Raw genomic sequence first — 20000 nt, forward strand, 5'->3', positions numbered from 1 at the left:
TGGATGCCGTAACGTCCCTCTAGTTGTTTAGCGAGCTAGCGACCACAAACAGCCAGAGGGCCGTTTCCCGACCCCCCTTCCCGCGAGGCTCTCTAGCGATGTGCGCCCGCTAACACGTCTTCATCCTGTGGCCCCGACCCGCCGACCACCTGAAGCAGACGCCCACGGTGGACATCCGCCCGCGCTCCGCCACCGCCATCCAGATGAACAACGCCACGCACATGCAGGAGCGCGACGAGGAGTACGGCTACGAGTGTCTGGACGGGAAGGACTGCACCAGCTTCTTCTGCTGCTTCGAGGACTGCCGCTCCGGCGCCTGGCGCCACGGCCGGTTGCACATCCGCGTGGCCAAGATAGACTCGTACGCCCGCATCGGCTTCCCCACCGCCTTCGGCCTCTTCAACCTGGTGTACTGGGTGTCCTACCTCTACTTGTAGGGCCCCCAGGGGGCCCCCGGGGGGCCGGGCGGCGCCGGGCGGGGCCGCTGCTCTGACGGCGGGATGGATCATTCACACGCTCTTTTTGCTCCAGCGATGGACACTCTGTTTGTTTTCGGTGTGTTTATTTTTTTGCAAAGGAGGCGAACCCACTCGGAGAAGATTTCATTCCACTTTTTGATTTTGAATTTCCCCCTCCCCACTTTACGTGTGAATAGTGATGTTTGTTTGTTTGTTTGTTTGTTTTTTATGCTTCTTTTGAGGACAATGCAATTGTTGTAGCATTTAATAACTTGCATAGAAAGGGGCTCAAGATTTTTGTTTTTCAACAAAAAAAGATGAAAAAGATTGTTCTTGGAAATAGCACGGTTGTTCTTTCACTTGTTGCTTTTGAACACCATTTATGTTGCTAAATCCAACCTTAGGAAAGGACTACAAATCCCACACTCACAGTTACACCTGATAGTGATATTCTATAAAGACGCCTAACATACACATTTGAAAGACATCTCATGCACCTGCACCATTATCTTACTCGCATTCATCATATTTTGATCATTATGATAGCAAAATATGCCACAACCTAATGGAGGTTTATCAGTAGTTATGGTTTTGTGATCAAATTTGATATGTTTTTGTCCAATAACAGTTTAGCCCGATGAGACATTACATCTTTCATTTGTGGTCTGAGATTTGAGCTGCGATTCATGATGCTTTGGTTACATGTACAAACACTGTATATAATTTACTATTCCTTAGTCGTTTACATTTATTGCATGCACCTTTCAGGCCAAAACTAAATATGTTTTGAGGTCTTCTATTGTTGGCTATGAAAAGTAAAAGAGAGAACAATTGATTATCATTCAGGATTTAATTATATATTATATATATTTTCTCTTATATAAGAAAAAAAAAAATTACCATAAAAAAATGTACCTAGGTTTTTAATTTTTTTTATTCTTTCAGACTAATCATTGGTCGGTTGGATTAGTCAGATGTTGGTCAGAATTGACACCCATCCCCCCGTTCACCAAACAGTGACAGAAACATCCTTCCTCCTTACTTTCTTCCATTCTTGAAACACTTTTTATTCCTGCTTTTGTTCAGTATTTTATATACATGGATAAAAAGGAATATAACAAGTACATGTAAGGTAAACGTGGACTTTGTTATTCATTATAATACATCGTGTATGTCCCTCAGACGGAGGGCCATGCATTCACTCACTCATGCCTCCGTATGCATGAGTGAATGTTCCTGCAGTTTTTGAAACATTTTCAAATCCACGATGAGCCAGTGTGAGTTACTGCATCGTCTGAACATACCTTACGATCAAAGGCAACATTCAATGCAGTGGGTAATACTGAAGTGGTATATTTGTTTTAATTGTCTCAATTGTAATAGCATCATATATTTATTTCATTACACTGCACAGGCTGCGCAGGATAATGTGGGGATATTAACTCATTTATTTAAAACGGGCGTACGCCTTTGAGGAAAGGAGAAAGGCAGGAAGCTATTTTGACATTTTGTTTTCTGTCGTGATGGAGTCTTATCCTGTTTATCCTATAGTGTGATTCTATGTTGCGGTTGACCAACGCTGCTGTCAAAAGGCTTGTCAAACAACTGTGTCGACAAACAAGTCTTGGAAAAAAAATGATGCAACATCTTTTAAAGTGTAGACTTAAAGTAGAAAGAAAAACGAAATAAACAATGATGTTTTCACCATCGTGATTTTGGACAATGTGGACAACCTATTTATTTATGCATTTATTTTATTTATTGATTTGTTTATTGGTATATTTTGTTCCATCACTAAAGGCATGATTTATATGGATCAGCGTCTTAAAGTATATCTAAGTCGGTATGAGGCCTTCCTCATAAGGGTTTTCTTCTATGTCTTGTTCTCCTACCACATAGATTAGTAGCTAGGATCTGAGTGTGGCCACACCTTCCACACCTGGAAGTAGACTCAATCCTTAGGGTTGTCTTTTTTAGTTTTTTTAATTTGTTGGAAAGTGCCAAACTCCAAACGCAGATCCAACGCAATAGAGAGAATAGCCGGGATCAGGGGCTGTGTTAGCGTTTTTGTGTGCCCTGTGTTAAGATCACTTTTTGACGCAAGGAAATTTGGTTCTTCTTGATGAGAACGTGGAGGAACGCAAGAGATTTTCATTTGAGGCCATTTGCAAATGTGTCTGAAACACACAAACATCATAAATATTAATATTGCTTTCTTTCTTCATCTTTTTTTCTCTTCTCTCTGTTTTATTTCAAATTATCCAACGAATACACATCATATCAAATATCAAGCCTTGCCGTCACAGACCATCAAATGCAAAACAAGTCTTTTTTTTGCAATGCTTCTCCTGTTTGTTTAGATTTGATCAACATATTTATGCAGGAAACCATACCACAGTGGCATGCAAAATCCAGCTTACTTCATTTGCAAAGTAAACAAAGTACTCAATCTGTTTACGAAACATTGTTCTTTGAATGCTAGCATGTTTCATCTTTGAGGAGGGCCGTGTAACAAATACTCCATTTTATTTTACTTTTCATGTATTTATGGAAATAAATGCTTGTTTTGTTGTTCAGTCTTTTAAAATGCTCTATCTTCACCATAAAGTCGTGTTGATGTGTTGATTCTGGCAGGTTTGAACATCATTATAAATATTCAAAGAATTGTTTCAAAAGAAACAAAACAAAGCTTTGTGTTTTATCTGTCCTCAGGCCCTTTTCTTTCATGGACATTGGCATTTACAATACCTATTTATTTGTTTGTTTATTTATGTATCGATTTATCTTAAAAAGAAAGTGAGATTTTTCACTTCAGAACCAACACGTGTGTCTTGAGAGCACATGTAAATAGTTTCTATGTTTTTCTCTCTTTTGTCAGACTGCAGACAACAGGTGATGCTATCGATACGATGTCGATGTGACTGGTGTGTCAATGGCTGTGTGACTGGTATCCAAAATAACAACAACAAACAAATAAAAAAAAAAACAATAACAGTGAAATATCTGATTACCCTAGACATTGTCTGCCATCTATGTATCATATATCTCTTCTGTATGTGTATAAAGGGCACTAAAGAAATTCTGGTAAGGTCTGCATAATATAACATACATATACTGGAAAAAAATAATAATATATATATATCCTTTTCATAAGGGAATTGCACACAGCTGTGGAATTTTACAATAAAACGGTTGCATTAATGAGTTTGGGTATTCGTTATTTCTGCGTCTATATTTTTACCACTCGAGTGAAGGACTACCATACGATTTGAAGGGAATAAAAAATATATTTCAGGAAGAATACCTATATATATATAGCTACAGTATATTCACAAGGAAGCCTGGATTGAAATAGTCTAATTGTGAGGGTGTTTGACTCGAAAAGGTTGATGAACCCCCTCTGCTCATTAAAGGTGCTGTAGGTAAGATTTAAAGGTGTTGTGATTAAGATGTAAAGGTGTTGTAGTAGGTTCAAGAGTTGTCAAGAGAGGGAGCAGAAAATATATTGAAACTAAGCCAGTTAGACAGAGTAGCCATAGCAACCACAGCACACGGTGAGTACGTCATTGCATTACAGACAAAACGTCCACGGAAAACGAAATAAGCACATCATGGTGCAAGTGCCTTCTAGCATGAGTGCATAATATGTGTCCTTTTTGCTGTGCGCCTCTTGGTAACGGACGGGATTCAAACAGACCGGTCCTCAGGGCGGGTGGGAGTCTGTGGGCCTGACCTCTGTCGTTGGCTTCGCATAAAGGGGTCTTCATTAGTAGGAGAGCAGCGCTTCCCAAACCTGTTCAGACGGCCCCCCTCGGGTAGGGCAAGTGTAAATATCTAACCCAGAGTTTGGGAATCACTGCACTGTTAGGCTAGACCGTAAAGGAGTCCTCGCTGTACACGGTAAACACTGTTATGAACTACTGTCCGCCACACACACACTATAGAACACACTCTGATGTAGATAGACACATACACAAATTCATGTATTTGCACTCTTACGCAAATATGCACATATATATGCACATAAGTGAATACACTCACATCCGTAGACCCATACACACACAGATGAACGTAAACAAACACACACAAACAAACACATGCATCTACACAAACACTTACATATTCCAGACAAACGTGAACAGTTAAATGTAAATACACATGTACTCACACACAAGACCACATACAGGTATTGTGTCTATATATAGATAGAGCGAGAGTGCACATCGACCGACTCTTAATTTATTTTTTGTTTCAGTTTGTGAAACTAAGAAAGTAATAAAAAAGGGAGATGATTTTCTCTGACAGTGTACCAATAAGCAGTTTGAATGGCTGTCACTGAACTTGGCCGCTTTGAATTCCACTTTCTATTTGTATTTATGTTCACAGTTTCCACAACATCCAGATGGATTACTTAAATGTACCAAGTGATAGGGGGGGGAGGGGGGGTTCGGCATTGAATCATTATTAGTTCAAATAATCTCGCTGAGTGTCAAACATGTTGACAAATTACTAAGGGGAGGCAACTGTGTCATTGAAAAATGACGCAGTTACTGCTCTGTATCGGATCTCTATTAGTCCTGCCGAAGCTATTTTCTCTGCTCTGGTTCCACAAGAATACAAAGCAAAGAAGTGTCTCCAGTGATATTATCACGACGGCGCTCGCCAGACCACACGCGTCTTAGACGTATTGATTTCCATCGGTCGGTTGCAGTAAAGCCCACGAGGTGTTCTTGTCGTACCTGTTAAGTACTTAGAAATGTCTCCTGGTAGTGAAGCACTATGAACGCGACACAACACATCAAGATCGATTGTGACCTTTTCAAATGTACATTTAGCAATTCGTTTTGAGACGGTTCTTTTTTTGTGTGTGTTTGTTCGAATCATTGAAATAGCTTGAGGGTAATGTTTGAGTGTCTTCAGTGAGCAGAGAGGGAGTTGAGGGTTGTTTTGTGTGGTTTGTTCAAAATGGTGGACTCTCGTGCTCTTTTTCCACTCTCTCTATGAAAATGTCAAATCGTACCTCCTCGATCTTTAACCTATGTAACCATTGGTCCATAGATGCAACAGGGAAACATTAGAAGAAATTTGCAATTTGAAGTGGAAAGCCGTGGTTTATGGATGTGGATGATTCTCAATTTAAGTGCAACGATGGTTAAATGTGTGTGTTTGTTAATTGGCCCCTCTTCTGTGAATTGTGTTATGTCCTATATTTTAAGCCTTACTAGCAAGACACAACCACTTATATAATACTTCCCTGGCCAACTGGTATTTGCTGTGTCATGCAGAATTGCAAGCGGCTGGTTCACCGTTGCATTTGAAAAACAAACATACAAAAAAAAAAGCATTGCTGAATTATGAAGTTAATCCTTTTTATTACAAAATGTAAATATTAGCAAAAAGCCCTGAAAAGAAATGGCAGCAAAAGATTTAAAAATAGCCACTTTGTTACGCAACACATCATTTCGGTGTAGGCTATCTTTGTGTTTTCACCTTTTCTTCAACTTCTCAGAAAGGTCTTTTTCTTTCTCCTCAGTAAACAAAGTTCAAAGCAATCCCCATATGGTGCATCTGGAATCTTGGAAGAAATCTATTTTCTAGTTGTTAATTGAATCCCTGGTGGCAATGGGGTTCACACTATGCCTCTTGCACCTTTTGGAAATGTTCTACGCGGGTTAAATGCACTGATTAAAACATGTGCTGCCACGGCCCAGTGCTGAACCAGTGCATTGTGGGATATGTAATGCACATTATTCATAGGAGATGGTATCTTATTTCAGTGTCCCACAGGGTCACACCCAAACCATCACATTCCCAGCTTTGTTTGTTGTCTTCCATCAAAAGGAGAAAATATGTATGTGCCTTGCATTATTGCTGTATTTTAGAAACAAGGTACAGGAGATAAGCAGCAAAGTCTCTCTATTGACTGGATATTAAATGACTCTTGCCGTGGGCACTGCAAAGTCTCTGACATGCCCTTTGAATATAAGCCAAACAAATCAAACATTTGTATTTTATTTAGATGTACAATTTAACACGAATATCACCGAAAACAATGAACATAATCGAAACCAAAACTATTGCTGACACTGTGTCATACTCACAGAAATTAGAGAGGGCCTGCACACCTTGGAAGATTTTTTTTGCAGGTGCAGCTTTTCAAGGTTTCAAATTTTAAGCAGTACAAAGGAAGAGCGCAACACTGCTGCTTTACAATCACCACTTTATTTTCACTTTACTTTTCCCCTTAATACATTGAGAGAAAATATGTGTGTTTGCGAGTAACAATTCCACAACAATTCTAGGAGGTAGCTCCACCACAGGTGCATGCACACTCAAATCGTACCTACAGTACCTACTTTACCTAAGGCCCTGTCCCAATTCTCCCCCTTCTCCTAGATTTGAGCCCTAACCCTAGATTTTGCACGTTCCCGCGAAGGGGTAGGGTGTCCCAATACTTAAGAGAACAAGGGGGGAACATGTGTGTGTGTGTGTGTGTGTGTGTGTGTGTGTGTGTGTGTGTGTGTGTGTGTGTGTGAGATAGAGAGAGCACCCCCGCACCTTTAGCGAGACAAAATCAAAAATAACTTGCAAACTTTGTCACGCCTAGCCAATCCTTCATATGTGCCTGGTTATTGTTAATGTTAAAGAACGCCTTTTGAAGAACATGCTCTTCTCTGCTGTCTGTCACAACCAGCACTTCAGTAAATCCCATCTATATTCTCCCATCGGGCGGTGAAAGACTCCCGGGGCACCGCATGCTCGTGGCGGCAGGGCCTCAGCTTTTGTTGTCATGGTTGCACACTTCACCACTCATCGATATTCAAGACAGATGAAATATGACGGATGCCGCGGCGGCGGTTGGCCCTCGTCTCGTTGTCGCTACTGGGTGGGAGTGGGGCTATCTCAGCCAATCAGAGCCCGGTGGGTCAGGGTGATGTCACGCCGCCGGCGAACCAACTCTGAAAAGAAAACCAACTCTGAAAGGACGGGTGATGCACGAGGCAGTGACAGAGCGGTCCCCTGGCCTCCGACAGGAGGGAGCTGTTGTGTTTGCCGTCTTTTGAGGAGGATACGGGTCTGTGAGACACGTCCTCATGTGTCAATGGGGAAAAATATTGAGAGAGCCGTGAATAAACACGAATAAACCACCGCGCAACACACTCCCCACCTCACACATACATTTTCATGTTTGCTCACATTTATCTGGCAACCGCCTTTCTTGATATTATGGCAACGCGTATTGAACGCGTAGTTTATTTACTTCAATAAGCCCGAGCGGAGGCAACATAGATATAGATATGCCAAACTGCTGCTTATTGATACACATACGCAATAAGGAGCACAGCAGAATGACAAACTCAAACCCCTAGCCTAAAAAACTGCTGTTCCCTAACCAAAGCGCCCTCCAAGACGTGTCTCAAGGGTCCGGTCTTTTTATCTCTTACCACTGCCAATACCGTCCCAGACATGGGGGGGGGGTCTGCCTTCAGCGCTTTTTGACTCAAAGACCTTCTAGCAGAAAGGCCTTTCTGTGGAAACCCTAAACCTAACCAAGTAGTTGTATTGCCTAAACCTTACTAATTAGTTGTGTTGCCTAAACCTTACCAAGAAGTTGCGTTGCCTCATCCTAACCAAGTGGTTGTGTTGCCCAAACCCAACCAATCAGGTGTGTGCCTTAAACCTAACCAAGTGTTTTAGTTTCAGGCCATGGACCCAGACCAGGGACCCGGCTGTGGAGTGCAGAAATGGTGCTGGTAGGTGACCACCTACTCCACGCTGCTCCAGAGCAGGCCCTGAGAGCAGGCAGGCCAGTGGCACGCACCGAGAGCGGGCCCCCAGAGCAGACCCCCAGAGCAGGCCCTGAGAGCAGGCAGGCCAGTGGCACGCACCGAGAGCGGGCCCCCAGAGCAGACCTGGGAGCAGGCCCCCAGAGCAGACCTGAGAGCAGGGCCGCGGCAGGCCTCGGGTGAACTGGTGAGCTCTGCCGGGTCAGGCCTTTATTCTTTATTGAAGGAATCCAAGGCCTGCCAGGAGGTCAACCAGAAGTCCCTGGCCCCGAGACATGTACACATTGACAACTTGGTGACAGTGATGTGCCCGTCGCCACCTCTGTGAGTGTGGTTTTCAAGGATGCTCATGCATCCTGAAGTATCTGCACCTGTGTATTGTGTGCGTTGTGTTTGTATCTTTGCCAGAGGAGACTATTAACGCTCCCAGTGAAGCAAACTAAAAACGACAAGGAATCACTCCGTCTTTTACTTGCCTTTGGATATTATTATTCCCGCTGTAGTTTAATATAGAAAGCGTGTCTCCAGTTTGAGTATATTAGTAGCGTCGACTTTGAGTGATTATTACTTTCCCCTATTTGTGTGCTGCGCGACTCGTCTGAACTTTGGATCCAGATTGCGGGGCTATGTCTCGGTACCAGGCCACCATCTGGCTCTGCTTATTAGCACAACCCAGATGTGCACCCAGTGAGTGAACCAACAAGCTAGCTTAATGAGTGCAGCCAAAACAACAGCTAATATACAGACTTCTGCTTTCTCGATGTGTTCCACTACACAGCGGGCTACCTGAGAGCCCCCCCTTTGGGTGAGGTTGATTAGGCATTAGACGCATTTAAGAAAATCGATCTGCTGCTGGCTCACAGGTGGGAGTGTGTACCTGAATGCACAGGGGGCCGACTAGGAGCTGGTTCCTGGCAGCCCTCTGATGCTGGCCTGGCCCATTCTGCTGCAATTCAAATTGATTAATGAATTAATTAATACAGAAAAAGTCTCTCCCTGAAAATGAATGTACTACAGGCTACTATTTTGAAAGTTGATCTATAGATCATACAGCTCCCCTTTGTGACATCACAAACGACTCCATTTTTTAAATGGCTTCTAATGAGTGAATCAACATCACACCTGGTGGTAAGATAAAAAAAAACACGACCTGAAATGGCTTTCAATGTGCTTCTTACTTACAGTCATAGGCACATTTCCAATTCAGAAATCCAGCTGATGGCAATCACATGATAAAAAAAGTGTGTAAGTGGTTGGTAGCTCATTACCGGCTTTCTAAGATAAGGAGTGGAGACATAATGTAGGAAACTTCAGCTGTCAAGATAAGTTCATTCCATTTTCAATGTGAACGTGAAATATGCAGTGCAATTGAAACAGTACTATGTATTAAAAAATGTCTGCCTACACTGTTATATAGTAATATAACATGTGACGCACACAAAATGTATAGTCACATTTTGTGTGCGTCATTTCTGTGAGAAGAATATATCTAATTCTGTGAGCATTTCAGTGTTGCCAGTAGGAGGATTGGGACGATTTACGTCTCCCATGGACAGTGTCAGCAAAACTGTTGCTTCCTCCCTCTACTGAGTTGGGCTGCATTGTACAGAAGCACCGTTCGCCTGCCTCAAGCTTTCTCCTGTTCATACAGCTTTGCGTATCAGTGTTAAAAGTTGTATATGCTCATACTCATGATGTCCTACATTTCAATGTAATGGTGGATTGATTTTGTAAAGGTAGTACGTACATTCATATGGTTTGGTGAACAAAAGCTACTGTTTTTGTTGTGTGTGACATAAGACCTTTCGATGCATGATCCAAGTATGTTCTAGTTTCTGGCCCCAGCACATTCATTCTGGGTTTAATACTATTTGCCTTCCTAACACAGCGTTGGTTGAGCACCATTTCCTGACTGTACTGACCAATTGTGAGGCAGAGCCGATAAATTCTCTAGGAGTTTGTTGAAATACAAGGCTAAAAAAGCAAAAATAAGACCACAGAATTCAAAACGGCCAACTTTGACGGCACGCCACGGACACGCCCTTCAACGTACAATCACAAATAACACGGCGTTGGTTGAGCACCATTTTTTGACTGTACTGACCAATTGTGAAGCAGATCCGATAAATTCCCTAGGAGGAGTTTGTTGAAATACAAGGCGAAAAAGTGAAAATTGCCGGTAAAAGTGCAAATTAAAAAAGAAAACAGCTGACTTCCGGTGGGTTTTGGGGCATGGGTCCAAGAGGCTTTTCTGTAGGTATTGTCATGTTGTACGTGCCTACTGAGTTTCATACATATTGGTGAAACGTGGCGCAGGGGCTGGTTTTTAAAGTTAGATATACAAAATGGTGTCCTGCAAGGATCCATTTAGGGTCCTATTTTATTTATGATTTATATTCATAATTTGTGTTGCGTTATGTTACGAATACCAAATTCCATTTTCATGCAGATAACACCATTATGTATAGTTCTGCTTTATCCTTAGCAAGTGCAACTAAGGACCTCCAATTGGCTTTTAATGTTCAGCAAAACCTACATGAATTAGGACTGGTACTAAATATTGACAAAACCAAAATTATCCACTTTAAAAAAACATCTGATACAAATGACTACCAGATTGTTACTCTAAATAGCAAAGCGATTGAGAGAGTCACAACCTTTAAATACCTGGGCTTTTACCTAGAAGAGAATCTCTCTTTCGAACATCACATTGGGTGCCTTACTAAAAAACTACTAAAATGGGTTTCTTGTGTAGAAAATTAAATTTAATCTGTTATTGACTATGGAGATATTTTATATATGCATGCAAATTCATCGTCTCTGAAAATGCTAGATTCTGTGCACCATGCAACATTAAGATTTGTCTATGACTCTGGTTTCCAAACGCACCATTGCAAGTTGTATGAGAAAGTTGGTCTTCCTTATATACCCGTAGAATGGAACACTGGTATGTGTTTCTTTATAAGGCAATTTTGCACAAACTACCTCCTTATTTGTGTTCTCTACTGGCTCCTAGAACTAACAGTACTCGTATCACTCGGTCTAACAGTTTTATTATGTATAACGTTCCTCGGACGTACACTACGTTCGGTGAAAGTGCTTTTAAATCTTTTGCACCCTCATCGTGGTGTAAGCTACAGGATCACCTCAAACTGGAATCCCAAATCACCATGAACAATTACAAAAGCAGGATTAAGGACTATTTAACCACCAACTGTACATGTCCGGTTACTGAGCACTGACTTACTGACAAATGGAATTGATGCTTTGTTGTGATTTGTCTTATTGTGTTTTGTGTCTTGTATTGTATTTTAAATGTGAAACTTTTATGTTTATGTTGCTTTCTTGGCTCCCTTGAAAAAGAGATTTTCAATCTCAATGGGAAATTTTCCTGGTAAAATAAAGGTTAATAAAAAAATATATATATATATATCTATGAGCTGTTTTTGGTTGATGTTACGATCACGGTGTCCTTGACTGTGCGCCCCCCCCCCCTCCCCCTCCCCTCTCTGCCACATGAGTGGCCTGCCTCAGCCAATCGGAGAGGGCTCCCAGGGACCAGCCCCAGTGTGTCTGCTGCAGTTGACTGAGAGGATCAGAGTGGTGTGTGCTGGTCCGTCTCCCCCCCCGACCGCCCTGCCACTCCCCAGGCCGCCGTGACTCACCTCTAGCCTCAGCTGAGTCACCACCCCCACCCCCACCCCCTCTACCTGGGGGCCACAGACAGACCGGAGGGAGATGCGTAACCCATTTGTGGGAAAGGGATATGTGTGTGTGTGTGACTGTCTGACTTATTGCGGCTGTGTGTGTGTGTGTGTGTGTGTGTGTGTGTGTGTGTGTGTGTAAATTTGTGTGTGTCTCACTGACTGTCAGTGTACAATTTGTGCGTGCATTTGTGTTCTTTGGGCCGTATGTATGTAACATCTACCACCTATCTATCATCAGTGTTGAGACATTTTTATTGTTTTCCTCAGATGAAGAACAATAATACGTGCCCCTGTCTCTTGGAGCTTTTGAAATTGAATTGAAAATGTTATGTATCATTTCAAAAGATTCTCAGGCGGGCTCTCAGGTTTGACAAATGTGAAGTGTGGTGATAAATCAGTTTTTTATTAAATACTGACAACACATAAAACAAAGAATGAACTTTGTTCCCTCTGTAATATTTCATATCTTTATGTTTCATTTCCCAAAAAGATGGGAATGTTGAAGTATCCACTTTGCTATACACTGGCATGTAAGTAATGCCATTATGCAAATATCATTATGCAAATGTTAACAAGCATGCACTTAGAGCATACATTATATAGACAGTACATTGAATGATAAATGTGTATGTATATATATATATATATATATATATTCAGTATGTTACCAGTAGCAATTATCTTTCTACTGAAGCATAGTCTCTCTCTTTCTCTCTGGAGAGTGAAACTTCTGGAACACGACAGTGCCTCCCACAGCAAAATGTTCTCCTTTTCCGGACACGTTCCCCTTCCTCCTCCTTGTCCTCAATCCTCCTCCTACTCCTCCCCCTCCTCCTCCTCTCAAACCACGTGACAGCACTGTGTGTGTGTGTGTGTGTGTGTGTGAGGTGAGCAGCACACAAGTCCAACATGTCTGCTCCCTGAGGGGTGGTGAGGGGGGTCAGGCCCTCCTGATCCCAGGAGAGGAGAGGGGCCGGGGTCAGCGGGGCAGGCATAGTGTTTTCATGCATCGGCAGGTTATAAATGTAACCAGGGTTATATTTAGGGAAATACATACATAATTGGATCAGTTAATATAGATTGCAGATGATCCCGAAAGCATTTCATTCATTTTACGGTGATTTGTTGACGCTCCCTAGTTTTGCGACTGTAAAGAACAGATTTTGGTTGGAAACTCGACGGATGCTTGTGGGAACTGGATCAAGTTAGGGACCGGGCAGAGACTGAAGCCCAGACGTGTCACGCATGGCGGTGTGTCATCATCGAGCACAACGTGACGGTGAGCAGACCAAGGCGAGGCCGGTGCGGGTAGCAGTGCTTATGTAACAGCGGTCCTACCTAGCTAGCTCCCGTGTGTTGTGGAAGTGTGCGTGTGTGTGTATGTGTATGTGTGCAATTGTGGTTCTGTGTGTGTGTGTGTGTGTTTTTATATGTGTGTGTTTGTGGTGCATGCATGAATGAATGCAAGAGTTTATACTATGATAATAACATGAATAATATGATTATAGTAATGCCCTACAATAGAATAAACGTGACAATGCTACTACTAATAACAATAATTATTATTCATTATTCACATAATACTGACAATAATATCTGTACTTACAGTTCACATATCAGCCTACATTCAATGTGACTCAATGTGATGCACACAACATCACACTGATCAGTTAACAGCGTTCTGAAAAAGGTTGAAGAGCGCATCTTAAAGCCACAATAATCCAGGGTCGTTTAGTGTCCATTCGTGTCTCTGTCCTGCGGCATGGATTAATCTACACATGGGCGCCGTCCTGGGGCCCGCCTGACTACAGCCTTTGAATTATCGTCGCTACGTGCATTTCAAATGATTTATCACTGTCGTCTACCTAAAGGTCAGAGGTGTGTCCACAGTTTTGATCTAATGATTTGCTTCCAAACCAAAATCCAGACACACACACACACACACACACACACACAGTCCGCTCGTCCCTCCCTGTCACTCCCTGTTAAATCACATTGGCTTTTATTTCTCTCTTCCCACTTTTCCCAATCCTCTTCCTCTGCGTTTCCCGTCTGGACCAGGACCTTGAACGGTACGTGCTGCTGTTGGCCTCGTAGATCAGCCGCCCATGCACCTGAGGATGTTGTTTTTCAGCACAAATCGGTCATCCGCGCACTGACAGATGGAAATGTCAACCATTAAATCAAATTACGCCGCGATACAACGACACGTTAACGTGACAAATCATAAATACGGACAGCTATGACACAAACATGATTCATGCTAATCAGATTAGATTAGTGCGCCAGTGCTGGCACTGCCGCTGAACCGCTTGTGTCCCGGTGAAATAGAGTGTGTCTGAACCCAAACCCACTGCGCCATGACCACCGTGGGCATGTGCTCCCCACAACGGGCCCCAGACATCTGTCCGCCGCTGGCCTCACGTGTACCTGCACTGGGTAGAGTCCGCCTCGGTGTGTCTACGCTTGTGTCTCGGTGTGTTTATGTGTTGACTTCAACATTTTTGGTAGGCCTTTAGAATAACTGCATCTCAGTCGTGAATAGTGAACCCATGAATCCCGCGTTTGTAAATTGTTGTTCCTACGTGAATTCACACTAGACAGCAATTATGAAAAATACTAATGAGAAACAGGTTTATTAGTTATTGCTGCAAATCATGATTAGTTCAGGTAGTGATAAACCATTAGTGTGTGTGTGTGTGTGTGTGTGTGTGTGTGTGTACCTGTGTGTGTGTGTGTGTGTGTGTGTGTGTACCTGTGTATGTGTGTGTGTGTGTGTTTTGCGTGCGTTTGTGTGCATGTGCGTGTGTGTGTGTGCGTGTGTGTGTGTGTGTGTGTGCATTCAGGGTTAATATGCCTCAGTCTTTTTGTTAATGAGTCTGTATGAGTAAAGTTTGCATATTTCGAAAACTGGTGTGTGTGCGTGTGTTGTAATTTTGGCCCTAAACTGACTGTCAGGGGGGACATGCACCGCCTGAGTTACGTTAAGACGGGAGACTGTTTTGTTCCAGAAACATCTGATAAATATGCAAGCATGGCTCTGAAGGTTTTCTGTTGGGATTAAGAACATCTTCCATTCCCCTGGAGGAGATGAGAATATGTCTTAGATTTTATTTTGGAAGCCTCTTGCCTCCAAAATAGGTTTCTATTTTATTTCTGCTCAGTTCAAGACAGTGTTGAAAATACAGAAATACATTATTTTTCGACCTAAACCTAAGCCCCGAACCTGCATCCAGAGACCTATTTGTAATGAAGACTTATGTAACAGCGTTTGTAAACAAAGGGGAAAGGTCACCGACTCATCCCTGAGACGTGGTGTTCGTCCGCTGGCGGTAGAAGTGGGCAGCTGTTCAACCGCTCAGCGGTGGCTCAGGTAACCTTTTGTTTATGACCTTGATGTGACATTGAGAGTTTAGTTGCATCTAGTCATGTTGAATATATCTGATTTTACTGTGAATGGTGACATGAGCATGCCAATGTATACATAATGCTTCACCAGGCTGTTGGATGAGGAGGATGATGATGATGGTGATGAAGATTTGGATCTGGATGATGATGACGATACTGATCATAATAATGATGATGATGATGATGATGACAATGGTTTTGCTGATAATGATGGTGATGAAGATGCTGATCATAATAATGATGAGGATGACAATGATTTTGCTGACAATAAGGATGCTGATGACAGAACATGAAGAACGACTGGCATCAGGGGTCATCCTCGCAGACTCTTCACCACCTTCAAGAATGAATAAAGCAGACAGAGACTTTGCATGTCCTATTCCTCTGCCTTAAAGTTATCAGATGAATGATCAAAATCAGATCCATGTCCACCGACAGAAAGTGACCCCGATGGCAGAATGAAAACGCGATGAGCTCAGTGATAGAAAGTCCCCACAGACTTAACGGCTCCCCCAGTGTTCGCTTCACGCATTCAGCCAAATGGCCAACCTTCTTCTGAGAACGTCTGCGATGCTACTGATGCCACCTTCCCATCTCCATTAATGGCCAAGTTGTGGAGTGGGTCTCCTCCTTCCGTTTCTTAGGCACCACTATCCACCAGTCCCTATCATGGAACCTGAACATCAGTCTCATTATTACCAAAGCCCATCAGAGACTATACTGCCTCCGTCAGCTGAGGAGATTTGGGGTCAGTCAGGCAGGCATGACCCATTTTTATCGTGCAGCCATCGAAAGCGGGCTCACCTTCTCCGTCTTGGTCTGGTGTGGTAGTGCTACCAGCCAGGACAAACAGCAGCTTGAGAGGGGAGTACGCAGGGCCTCTAAAACCATTGGCTGTAGTCTGCCTACCATAGCCTCACACTATGACACCAGAATTTCCAGGAAAGCTGGAAACATCATCTCTGACCCCTCTCATCCAGCACACCACTTATTCACGCTCTTACCATCAAGGAAGAGGTACAGAAGCATCATAAGTAGAACATCACGCTTTAGGGATAGTACCTATCTACAAGCTATACGCCACCTGAACATTTATGCACTTTATGGTCTACCTCACTTTGCACTACTGTACTTTACTGCTGCAATTCTCTGTGAACCATGCATTGTGTGTTTTTTATGTGTGTTAAGTGTTGTACTACTTGTTATTTATGTGCCGTTTTTGCCGTTTTGTCTCGTTATGTTGTGTTGTTATTGTTGCTGTGTGATACATGTGAGCATACCAAAACACATTCCTATCAACTGTATTTTTTATATTGTTGAAATGGCTATAATAAACTTGAACTTGAACTTGATGTTAGCTAACATGCCACTAAACTGTTGCACATTTGCACGTGTAACAGAAACAGTAGGAGCAGACTCTATTAATGCAGCGACAAGCTCAGCGACATGGGGGGAAGTGAAATGCCTAGCTAGACACAGCCACAGTGTTAATTAACAGAGACAGGAAGCAATCCGTCTAACTTTGGTGCCAATGAGTTTCCTTTTCTTCCCACAGCTAAAGTGGTGACACTCAGTTTTAACACAGTTTTAAGTGCACTTCCCTCTCCAGCCAGATAAAGGGCCATTGCACCTGCGGTATTACTAAGGTAAGGTTGATATTAGACACACAACTGCTCCTGTTTAGTCATACTAGTACTAGTAAGTATTGGGTTAAATGTATACAATGCAACACAATCAAGTTTGTTACCAATATGGGATAACCTGTAGATGAATGTAGAATGTAATGGGTGATGTGAACAGATATTTACTGCCATGTGAAGCAAATTGCATCCAGACAGTGTTTTGTATCACGTGTACATTCTAGATTACATTTTTTATAGTGTCACTTGTATATTTATTGCCATGCTTGCATGTTGTGTTCTTTTGAACTTAACAGAGATACAATTATAGGCCAAAAAAGGACTCTTGTCCTCCTACATGTATTCTACATATATTTTTTCTAAAAGATTACTGGTAACACTTTACAATAAGGGTTCATTAATTTAGGTGTCTTTGTGATTGTATCATGTAATTGGCTAGCCATTGTTATTGTTAGCTACTCTTTAGCAAACCAGCTTGAAAACAAACAACACAACTTTACATATAGCAACCTATAACCTATAGCATCAGTTAACAACATGACACACAACGAACACAAACATTTTTTACTAGTGCTTACATTGCTCTACAACGCATGGACTATGTGCTAATTAGTAGTGCTACAATCTTTATTTGTTTCTTTTTCGATTTGCGTGCATTGTCAGAGATCATCATCCTTTGGAGATTCAACGGTAGGGAGAGGACAGGGAGGCAGTGGATCAAACAGAGCCTATGCTGCTATCCACCAACGAGGCTGTTTAGGCTGTTAACTATAGTGTTCTACTGTTGTGCTACCTATGTAAGGAATTACACAACCAAGCAATGAGAAAGGCTTGGAATTTAGACAGTAACATTGACTTACCTGTCAAGAAGAAAACAGGCAACCTCACAGTCCCTTTGAAATCGTAATCCTTCATTATCCCTTAACCTGGGAAAAGTTACCCTGATGTTTACCCTCTTTTTTTAAATTTGCCGGTCACGTTGCCTTTTGAATTATTTTTTTCACTTTTTTGGCGACGAGGATTCCTTCTCCTGTGGTGTGGCATAAGCATGATCTTGCATTATGAACCAAAGTGCAGTGCAGGCTTTCAAATTTGCCGGGGCAGTGACAAGCGCGTCTCGCTAAACTCCTTCAGTCGCGCTGGCTCTGAGCAAAAACGCGTTTAGCCGTAGCTAGTACCACCTAGTGCCTTATGTCCCCCTCGGCCGTTAGAGTTTTTCATAGACCCGGAAGGACATGGAAGCCTCCTTAGGACTTATCCGTTCAATGTAATATAATATAAATATAAGAATTCCTCGCTCAGGAGGATAAGTCAGATTATTGGCAGAGGTCATTTTACACCAATGAGGACACATTCATGAACGAAGACATTGATTTTAGCTAATACATTACTTAAAATGTTACACAGTGTCCCTTTTAGGCTGGTCAATTTATGTTTTATTCATGATTAATTCATCATTGTCAATAAAACAATGACTTATGACTGAACTGCACTATAAAGTATTACTAAAATGGTATATATATATATATATATATATATATATATATATATATATATATATGTATAGATAGAGATATTTGCGGTAAAACAACATCTTATTTATTACATCTCCCTGTGTCCTTTGGCTCGATGTCTCACTCCTGCCCCCCGTCTCATTAATCTGCTGCCTTTTAATTTCTGCCTAGTCTCACTTTGCTGCATCCTTACTTGCTTCGGTCAGCACACCTTCTGACCTTAAGTATTTTAGCATTTTGTCTGCTATTTTCAGAGCCAAGGCCTGCATGCATTTCTATTGCCTAGGACTCACTTGTGTGAGTCGGTGTGGGCTTCATAGTGGACAAAGTTACAGGATGTTTAGCACATTGGCTTTTCATGAATATTATGTCATACTCAGAAAGCATAAAAATAAGATGAGTTAGCACTTTAAATAACTGCAACTTTGAAGCATTAAAGCAGTGCAGAGATGCAGCCTAGCAGAGATTATGGTTTATAAGATAATTTATGAAGCGCAGGTTAATGATTTACAAACTATTTACAATGTGTTTTTAATGCTTTTGAAACACTTAATAATGCCCCCAAGACACAAGCCATGATCTCATCTCAGTTTATGACATTCCAAGTCACATGACATCGGCATTGTTTCCTTAATCTAAGGCTTTGATGGAGGTAGAGCGGGTTGGCTGGTAACCAGAAGGTTGCTAATTTGTGTTAGTGTGGAGGTGTCCCTGAGCGAGATGCCTCACCCTGACTGCTCCTGACGGCTGTCGCCCTGCGTGGCTGACTCCGCCGTCAGTGTGTGAATGTGTGAATGAATGAATTGTAAGTTGCTTTTGATAATGCGTCAGCAAAATGTAAAAAAAATCTACAAATCTACAAAAATAAACTTTTTAAAATATTCAGGAATATTGTTTACTTAAACAACCCACCTAATAAGATCAATTAAATCCACATAAGGAAAAACGTTGGTTGACATGATCCCACTCCATATAAGGAATGTATGGATTGATTAATCAGGTAAAGAAAGCATTAATTATAGTGTAAGTAAACCCCCAAATAATTTCTTCAGTTGAAAATGGTTCACTTAGGGTCTCACAGAGCATTGTGTTTGTGTTTGTGTTTGTGTTTTTGGAAAACATGTTGTTTTCCAAACATGTTGGAAAACGAGTTGTTAAACAGGGGACATTCTCTGTAAAATATGAGAAGTATGCAACTTCTGGCTTGAAATGCTTGTTTTCTACTGGCTGCCTACCCTGGCTCACAGGGCAGACCTCCTCCATTGAACCTCATGTATGTTATTTTTAAAACCTTAAGCCGCTACGAATGATTGGATTTAATATTTTTAAAGGCAGAATGGGGGTTTACCCTTTAAGGCTGAGACATGCTGGAATATCATTTTGAGACTCCTGTGGGTATTGGTTCTGCTACACTGATATCCATTATCATATTTAAAATTGATTATGAATTTCTTACTAGTGAGTATTCATGTTGGAACATCACTTT

At 41.9% G+C, this 20000-nt stretch overlaps 1 protein-coding gene and 1 pseudogene across 2 annotated transcripts in view; one reads left to right on the plus strand and one right to left on the minus strand.

Annotated features, from left to right (window-relative positions):
• The window catches only part of gabrg2 (gamma-aminobutyric acid type A receptor subunit gamma2), a 22394-nt gene extending 21630 nt beyond the window's left edge, over positions 1 to 764 (plus strand). Inside the window, exon 7 of the mRNA XM_084473603.1 lies at positions 156 to 764. Within this exon, the coding sequence (XP_084329729.1) occupies positions 156 to 437 (282 nt within the window). The 3' untranslated portion in view covers positions 438 to 764. The remainder of the gene's footprint in view (positions 1 to 155) is intronic.
• LOC311354494 overlaps positions 1 to 20000 on the minus strand; it is a 208645-nt pseudogene that overhangs the window by 44930 nt on the left and 143715 nt on the right. The gene's annotated exons all lie outside the window — the stretch shown is intronic.

Source organism: Micromesistius poutassou, assembly GCF_964030765.1.
Source record: "Micromesistius poutassou genome assembly, chromosome: 10".
Lineage (NCBI taxonomy): Eukaryota > Metazoa > Chordata > Actinopteri > Gadiformes > Gadidae > Micromesistius > Micromesistius poutassou.